The sequence below is a fragment of the Herpailurus yagouaroundi genome, unplaced genomic scaffold (assembly GCF_014898765.1).
Source record: "Herpailurus yagouaroundi ecotype Mexico unplaced genomic scaffold, PumYag 160, whole genome shotgun sequence".
Classification (NCBI taxonomy): domain Eukaryota; kingdom Metazoa; phylum Chordata; class Mammalia; order Carnivora; family Felidae; genus Herpailurus; species Herpailurus yagouaroundi.
This window is the reverse complement of record NW_024412401.1, coordinates 49,741,251-49,750,376: the sequence shown is the minus strand read 5'-3', so window position 1 is coordinate 49,750,376 and position 9,126 is coordinate 49,741,251. Positions and strand designations below refer to the sequence as shown.

At 55.4% G+C, this 9,126-nt stretch overlaps 1 protein-coding gene across 2 annotated transcripts in view; it reads left to right on the top strand.

Moving 5' to 3' along the window:
• Positions 1 to 9,126, top strand: part of NIBAN2 (niban apoptosis regulator 2) — a 54,104-nt gene that overhangs the window by 31,620 nt on the left and 13,358 nt on the right. For both annotated transcript variants that reach the window (XM_040482382.1, XM_040482383.1), the window contains exons 2-3: positions 1,778 to 1,908; positions 7,203 to 7,331. In XM_040482382.1, the coding sequence (XP_040338316.1) occupies positions 1,778 to 1,908; positions 7,203 to 7,331 (260 nt within the window). The remainder of the gene's footprint in view (positions 1 to 1,777; positions 1,909 to 7,202; positions 7,332 to 9,126) is intronic.

Genomic DNA, 9,126 nt, shown 5'->3' with positions numbered 1-9,126 from the left:
TTTATTATTTAAAAAAAAATTTTTTTTTTTAACGTTTATTTATTTTTGAGACAGAGAGAGACAGAGCATGAACGGGGGAGGGGCAGAGAGAGAGGGAGACACAGAATCGGAAGCAGGCTCCAGGCTCTGGGCCATTAGCCCAGAGCCTGACGCGGGGCTCGAACTCACAGACCATGAGATCGTGACCTGAGCTGAAGTCGGACGCTTAACCGACTGAGCCACCCATGTGCCGCCCCCCCCCCCCATTTATTTTGGAAAGAAAGAGTGCTGCGCATGTGCATGCATGAGAGCAGGGTGGGCTGGGTGGGGGGAGGGGACGACAGAGGATCCCAAGCGGGGCTCTTCACTGACAGCACAGAGCTCGATACGGGGCTCAAAGCCACGAACTGTGAGATCATGAGCTGAGTTGAAGTCGGGTGCTTAACTGCCTAAACCACCCAGGTGCCCCAGGACCAGTTGTTCAAATCTGGAACCCAGGACGGTCAGTGGTGGTTTCACCGCTAAGACTGGACTCATCCACCATTGAGTCCCGTCTTAGTGTGCAGGGAACTGAGGTCCAGATACTGGAGCCACAACTTCTCAGGGCCAGGAAGTCTCTCCTAAGGAGAAGGCCTCCTGGAGTGTTAACAGTCACCACCCTCCCTGGGCCTCGGTTTCATCATCTGCAAATAGGGATGCCCAGGCAGGGCCATTACTGAGCATCTGATGTGCTTTGGGTGAGCTCTGGAGGTCACAATAGTCGCCTTCTCTGTTCAGAAAGTGCTTTAGCAGCAGAGAGAAGCAAATGGCTGGTGAAAGCCAAAAGGTGGTTAACTTAGAGGAGTTAATTTTAGAATTTTTTTTTTTTTTTTTATTGTGGAAGGAATCATGGTTGGTAAATAATTCAAATGCTGTAAAAGTGAATAAAGCAGAAAATGCAATTCACTCGGCCCTCCTATTCCCACACCCTGGGTCCCACCCGGAACAGTCAGGAGTGCTGCCTTCTGGACCTTTTCCTCCGTCTCCCAGTGTAAATAACTTACAGGCACAGACAGGGGTAATTTTAAGTGAGGTAATATTTAACATGTGATTCTGTAACTCGCTTTTCCTTACGTGGCCAAAGGTGGACACCTTCCCTCTGGTGGTACCTGTGGGTCCCCCCACCCACTTCCTGTCCCACGTGCACTGGCATGTTCTGAATCCGTCTCCACGCACGTGCATCTGGCCCATTTCCGCTGATTGCCTTGGTGAATATATACTGTACCTGCCCTTCTGTGACTTGCTCCGTGGGTAATTCCTAGAGGAGTGAGCCCGGCATCCGGGAACCGCATGCACCCTTAAAATCGTACGTGCAGCGGTGTCCCCCCCACCCCTCCCAGAAAGGCCGTCCCAATTTCTAGAACCCACGGCTCTGAGTTGAGATGCCTGTTTCTCTACACCCCGACTGGTCTGACCGGGTGGTGGGGGGGGGGAGTGGAGTGGAATCTCCATCTGCATTTGCTTGATGACTGGGAGACTCAGCTGTTTTCTTTCCCTTGTCTGCTGGTTTCTCGTGTTTTCTCTTTGGTGATTTCTCTGTCTCAGTCGTTGCCCGTTTTCCTGTCCGAAAGTTCACCCTCTGTGTGCAGGAAACACACAACTCCGGCCAGAAACGCAGTGCAGGTGAAAGCCTGGAGCTTGTGCAAATAGTTTTACGAGCAGGAATTTGGAGCTTGGCTGGTGCCCCTCCCTGGGGCAGGGCTGGGCGGCTGCGGGTAACCATGACGACCTCACAGGCCTGTTTGTTCTTCCGTTTCAGAGAAAACCGGGAAGATCCTGACGGAGTTCCTCCGTTTTTATGAGGACCAGTATGGCGTGGCCCTCTTCAACAGCATGCGCCACGAGATCGAGGGCACGGGGGCGCCGCAGGCCCAGCTGCTCTGGCGCAAGGTAAGAGGTGCCGAGCCCGGGTCAGGGTGGGCTCTGACATGGCTTGAGCGAGTGGCTTCCCGTCCCTGGGCCTCAGTTTACCATTGTTGCCTTGATGGTCCCTAGGGTCTCCACCTATCTTCTGAATAGGCATACAACCCGCTGGTCTTACCAAGACCCCTTCATTCACTGTGGGGGCTCCCTGCCAGCTCAACCCCTCCATTGGTGGAGCTGGGGCTCTGGAGTCATCTTGGCAGGCCCAGGTTCAAGCCCAGCTGCTCCTCTTAAAGGCCAAGTGCCCGTGAGCAAGTCACTTCACCTCGTGGAGCCTCCGTTTACTCCCCTGTGAAATGGGATCAGAACACCTGCACTGGGCGGTTGTCTGGATTAAAGATGAGAATCAGCCGGGCGCCTGGAGCAGGGAAGGTGCTCGGTGAGCGCCGGCTGATAAGTCAGCATCAGCAGCCTTGTCATTATCCTGTTATTAGCAGGATTGTGTTTGCCCAGTAAATATTTGTCGAGTGAGAGCCTGGAAAGTGTGTGGCTCCAGCCCACGAGTCAGCATGGGCTGAAGGAGGCAAACAAAGCCTCCTGGGAAGGGGACCCTGTGACTGGCCTCGGTGTGGGGCTGGGGGTGGGACGGGCATAGAGGAGGTGAGGGAATGCCAGAACACAGGCAGGGGGGGGGGGGTGCTGTGAGTGCCTAGCTGGAAGCCAGCAGTCTCAGGCTTGAGCCCGTGGGGTGAGAAGCTAGCCCTTGCTAGTCAGGGGGCGGTCCAGGGGGCCCTGACTCAGCCCAGGGAAATCCAGGGCATTTCCTTTCGGTGACCTTCACTCTCTGTCCCCTGGATGGCCAAGGGGTAGCAGAGGGAAGGGTGACAGGAGGGAAGGGTGCCAGCCCCACCTGTGCAGGTGGCCTGGCCCTGGAGTGGCCAAGCAGTAGTCCAGAGGCCCCTTACTCTGGCTGGTGGCCCCTGGACACCTCTGGGGGATTCCCCTCTGGGGAATCGGCTTGGCAGAGCCGATCCGGCCTGGGAGCGGGATCCGAGCCAGGTCAGCCAGGCAGCCCCAGCTCCGGTGCTCAGGTCCTTAGTAGCTGAATTCCATGCGTGGTGGGCTCCAGAGTTGCCCTTGATCACCTCGCCACACCTCCCCACCCAGTCCTGTTGGCTTCCTCTGGGCTGCCCGGGGCTTGGGGTCCCAAGACAGAATGGTAGAAGAGGGTGGGGTCTGGTGGGAGAGAACTCGGGGCACCGGGGCCAGAGCCTCTTGGTAGTTGGCTTGGCCGGTCAAGTCAGCCTTCAGGGCTCCATCTCCTCACCTGACAGGTGGGTGCCTCCTGCAGAGGGCCGCGGTGAGGACTCCATGAGAGAATGAGGGGAGCAGGTGGGGCTCCTGAGGGGTGTGAGTCCAGACTTGCCGGGTAAACTCCGGCCCGTGGCCTCACCTTCCCGAGCCTCAGTTTCTCTGTGTGTGAAATGACACTCAGAACAGCCATCTTGGGCCAGAGGAGTGCGTGCAGCCTCCAGGAGGGGGTGGGGATTTCGTGGGGCTTCTTGAGGCCAGATGGGATTGTGCGGAAGGGGACCGGTATGGGCCTCTCTGAGGTGGCAGAACAGAAAGAGTCTGAGAAGGAGGGTCAGGCTTGTTTCCTTCCTCTCCTCACCCTCCCCCAAACCCAAGTGGTGGAAAATATGCCAGTTTACCACGAGACCCGAGGGGGCCGGAGCTGGCTCACTTGAGCTGGCTTTCAGGATGTGTTGGTGGTTTCTCAGCGGGAGGGGGATTGGGGATGGCTGGAGGCGTCAGCTGGGGGGGGGAGGGGGAGGTCGGGGGAAGGGAGTGGAGGGGGGATGGCTACTGATGACATAGAGGGAGTACCCCAAAAGAAGACAGGCAGGCCCACAGTCCGTGCCACAGTTGACCGAGCCGGGGCAGGTGAGGGGCCATGCTGTCCTCGCTGGTCCCACAGACGCTCAGGGAGACAGGAAAACGTCATTTACATGACAAACTGGGTACCACGAAGGAGAGGACAGAGTGAACTCAGACTGGGGGGGACTCTGACCTTGTCCGGGTGCTCCACAATGGCCCCTCAGAAGAAGAGCCATCTCCGCTGAGGACCTGCTAGGAGAAGAGACCATCAGACTGCGGGAGCAGCACACGCAGGGGCCTCCGCTGGGCCTTTCAGTGGCTCATCCAGGATGGTGGAGGCAGGACCCCAGCCAGGTTCCAGATTTCCTGGAGGGTGGGCCAGGGCCGCGCATCGGAGCCCGAGAGCGTCACATGACCAGAAAGGTTGTCTGGACCCTTGGTGTCGTGGCCACCTCCCCACCTGGTGACAACAGAGGGCAGAGGTGCCTGGACCGGGTGTCTGGCAGGTGCACACTTGTGTGGTAGGAAAGCCCAGGTGAGCTGCTCTGGGTGGGCACAGCTGGGAATGCTTCCCTGTTTGGAAAAGAAATATCACAGGCTGTCTGGGTCCCTGAAGTGGGTGACCTCTGATAGAGCGAGGCACGAGAATCACTGTGCATGAAAAACACCCTTAGTAATGCCTTTGTTTATCTTGAGTTTATTTTTATTTATTTGGAGAGATCTAGAGAGCAAGCAGGGGAGGGGCAGAGACAGAGGGAGACAGAATCCCAAGCAGGCTCCGCGCTGTCAGCACAGAGCCCGATGCAGGGCTCACACTCAGGAACTGTGGGATCATGACCTGCGCCGAAATCAAGAGTCGGCTCCTTAACTGACTGAGCCACCCAGGTGCCCCTAGTAATGCCTTTCATGTTCATTGTAGGAGAACCGAAGTAACACGTAAGAGGAGTAAAATGAAATCAATCACCTACAATCCCTGAAAAGCAGGGATTTTTGGTCCCATTTTGCCACTCCGGAAATTGGCCATTGTGGTAAATCGTGATAATATCTTTAAAAAAAAATTTTTTTTTTTAACGTTTATTTATTTTTGAGACAGAGAGAGACAGAGCATGAACAGGGGAGGGTCAAAGAGAGGGAGACACAGAATCCGAAACAGCTCCAGGCTCTGAGCTGTCAGCACAGAGCCCGACGCGGGGCTCGAACTCACGGACCGCGAGATCATGACCTGAGCCGAAGTCGGCCGCTTAACCAACTGAGCCACCCAGGCGCCCCTCATGATAATATCTTAATAGAAATAATACTAATTGTCATAATAACATCAGTTGTTTTTATTAGAAATAATACAATAACAATGGTAATAGTAGTAAAAAAAGCAACAACCCAGAAATGATAAAAACGGCAGTTGTTTTGTGTGGGTGCAGCTCATCTAGCTGGCACGGCCTCGTTCTGAGGGGTTATACTTCTGTCCACACCTGTGACGTGGGCTCAGGCTCAGAGAGGCAGAGCCGCTTGTCCAGGGCTCCCGTGGGACGGGCGGTGGAGCCGGGACTGGAGTCTGCGCTCTGACCACCCCCCACCCATTGAAGATTCCCCTCGCAGCGCTGGAGAGCTTTGCAGAGTCCAAAATATTTCGCCTGGGCTGTCAGGTTCCGTTTCATTTCCAGCAGGCCTTCCAATGGAAACACGACTCTGCCATTTGAAAGTCTTCAAAATAAAACCCAAACCCGCAAGTAGCCGCCCTTTACGGGCTGCCTCAGGATCTGGGGGTGGACTTGGGGGGCGAGGGGGCTGGGAAGGCCTCCCCAGGCCTCCCGCTGCCCCTGAGTCAGGGCTCCTGCCTCCAAACTGGAGGCCTGGGGTCTCACTAGCAAGGGTCTCACCAGGGTGTCAGGAGAGCGGTCTGCTCTTTCTTTCTAGAAAAGATGGAGATTCGAGAGCTGGGTTGAGAGGAGGTCCCTGTCTACATATAGCCCACTGAGCACAGCTTTGTGACTTGGGCAAAGCCCACTGTGTGTGCGCATGGGGTGGGGGTGGGGGCCGTGGGAGGGGGAACCATTATCTTTTCCTGTAAACATTTTTATCCCTCGATAGGAAGCAGTTGAGGGGTCCTATTGTTTGAGTACAATGGCCCTCTTTTTCCAAGAGTGTTTTGGCATTTCCCCTTGAAGAGTAGCGGATAGGTTGCTGGGAAGAGGGGGCCCCTGTGAAGAGGCAGGGCCTCGGGGGCCACAGCTTGGGACCAGGGCTTGCACCTGGCTCCGGCTGCAGGGGGCAGCCCGAAGCCGAGCCAGGAAGCTGGGAAGGGTTAGGCACATCAATAATACTTTCTCCTGTTATTACATAGGATACGTGTTTAGTTTTTGCAAAAGTCACCGTATTTATTGCAGAACAGATAGAAGCTGTTGCAACTCCGCCCGTCCGGGAGTAAGCCTGCTCCCTGTGGCCTCTGTATCTCCTTCCCTGGAGCTTCCTGGTGTGGGCTTGCTCAGGAAGCAAGCTCTCAGAGATGGCCACCCTCCCTCCTCCCCAAATCAGTCAGTCTGTGGAGCGGGGAGACTGACACAGACCGAGCCATCCTAACACTGGCTGCTGCATATCTCGAGCTGAGCGGACTGCCCGTCAGGTGCCAACTGCCTGTGTGATCCTTGCACATGTCACATTCTTTGCAATACTTGGGATACCTAGGTGAAGTCAGTGCTGTCACTGCTCTCATTTACAGATGAGGAAACTGAGGCTCAAAGAGGTGATGGGATAGGCCCGAAGTCGCACTGAGTCAGAGGTGAAGTCAGAGTTGGGACTTTTCAGGAAGATCTGGGCGTTTCTAATGCCCACATTGGTCATCGGTCTGCCAGGATGCAGGTCAAACATTGAACCCTCCAAATTGAGGTCCCCTCCAACTCCATCCAAATCCGTGGAGTGCCATTTTGTTAGCTGACAGAGCTGGGGAGGCTCTCTGGAGCCACCTTGGCCAGGTTTTTGTTACCCTGAGTGGAACCTGAGGCCTAGAGCAGGAAAGAGACTTTCCCTGGCACTAGGGCCTTCACCGTACTGGCCTGTGGACATATCCCCTCCACGCTGCAGTGGGGGGTGCGTGGGTTAGCAGCCTGCCATGGACTCCAGAGACCTATCCCAAGGTGAGTGTGCCTGTCTAGGGCCAGGACAGAGTGGGAGACCTTGGTCCTGGCTGGGCCCTGAAAGCTGGCCTGGGTTCAAGTCCTGGCATCACTATGGCTCTGGTTGGACCTTGGGAAAGCCCCTTCATTGCCCTGAACTTCACTCTCCTTATCTGCCTCATGGGTAAGATGCAGCTTTGCCTCCAAGAGGAGGACTTGGGGGGATGTGCTCAGCAAGGGGTGAGCACACTGTCCCCTTCTCAGGGGACCCCATTGCCCTGCTGGACGGTTGGGGGAAGCCACGCCTCACTCACTGCCCCGCCCCACCCCTAGGTGCCATTGGATGAGCGCATCATCTTCTCTGGGAACCTGTTCCAGTACCAGGAGGACAACAAGAAGTGGAGGAACCGCTTCAGTCTCGTGCCTCACAACTATGGGCTGGTGCTCTACGAGAACAAAGTGGTGAGGCCCCCCACCCACCCTGCCTCGGTGGCCCCCCTGAGTCTCGTGCCCTGCCCCTTCTCTGCAGCCTCCACCTCCAGCCTGCTTGTTCTGCTGGGTTCCCTCTAAACAGGTGTCCAGGTGCCCAGCTCTGGGGGTCACCTTTCACTTTGCCTCCCCCTAAAACCAACTCGCCACTAGCCTCTCCCCACCCTCCAGGTTGCCTCAAGTCCGTCCAATCCCTCCATTTCCAGGCCCTAGTCCCCCTCCCCGCCCCCTCTTCCTGGCTGGGCTCCCTGAAGCTCTTCAGACCTCTCCCATCCTTGCTCTTCAACAGCCACAAGAGTCTGGCCATTCCCTTTCCCTGCCCCCCCTCCCCCCTTACCCAGGGTTGTGGTCCCATCTTCCCTTCCTGATTCCCTTGCCCGCCTTGCAGCCTCCTGCTCTGTACTGGGTGCGTAAGCATCCTGCTGATTGTTCCTTATCTTTGCCTTGAGCCCTTGGGGAAGCCCTACCTGTTTGAGCCACAGACCCAATTTCTACTACCAAACATTTCTCCAAAGTAGCCAAAAGGACAGGCCCAGAGTGCCCTCTGTTCAACGAAAATCAATGTTAAAGAAATGTAAACAGTGTGGGGGGGAGCGGCCCGATTGCCCAGGGCAGTGGTTCTCAAACTGATAGCTTGAATCAGAATCACCTGGGAGGCTTGTTGAACAGGTTGGTGGGCCTGCCCAGTTTGGTCTAGGTCTGAGTGGAGCTGAGAATTTGCATTTCTAACAAGTTCTCCGGTGATGCTGTTGGTGCTGATGACCTAGGACCACACTTTGCAAACTGGTGTCCCGGAGGCCCTGAGCCATTCTGAAGAAATGTGTTGGGTAGTGACACCTAGTGGCCAGGTGCAGCATGGCAGCCCTGCTGTATGAGCTATGACCTCAGAACCACTTTTTACCCACCCTGGTGAATGAAAGCAGCGTCCAGACCTAATTCTCCTCCAAAGGGGGCTTGTGTGGAGCTCAGAACCTAGGAATTTGGTGGACAGTTCAGGGTAATGATCAAAGACTCTGGACGGGGACAGACCATGTTCATGTCCTAGGTCGGCTGTGTACTGGCTGTGTGAACTTGTGGCTACCGATGGTACTTGCCTCTTGGATTGTGAGAATTTTGTGAAAGGAGGCTTGCATTGTCCTTAGCACGGTGCCTGGTGTGTAATAAACACTCAGGCAGTGGTCGCCGCTGGTGACAGGGACGGCAGTGCCGGTCACACTTACAGTGCCTGGTGGTGAGGCCCTGTGCTGATCCTATCACATGGATCATCTCAGTGCTCACACAGCCCTGTGGGGTAGGAGCTGCCCCTGTCCCGGTTTTATAGACCAGGGAACTAAAGCATAGGAGGTGAAGGAGCTTAGTGTCAGCATCACACAGACAGTGTTCAGTGGAGCCAGGATTTGAGCCCAGAGCCTGGATCCAGGTCACTACAACATGTGGTTTTTCTTTTTTTCTTTTCTTTTCAATATTTATGTATTTATTTATGTATTTATGTATGTATGTATGTATTTAGAAAGGGACAGAACAAGAATGCAAGTGAGGGAGGAGCAAAGAGAGAGAGGGAGAGAGAGAATCCCAAGCAGGCTCTCTCGCTGTCAGTGAGGAGCTGAGCGGACCTGAGCTGAAATCAAGAGTTGGATGCTTAACGGACTGAGCCACCCAAGCACCCCCTACACCATGTGGTTTCTAATCAGTGGGTGGGCTCCTCCTCCTCTTCTCTCTCCCTCCTCCCCTTTTCCTTCCCCTCCTCCCCTTTTCCTTCCCCTCCTCC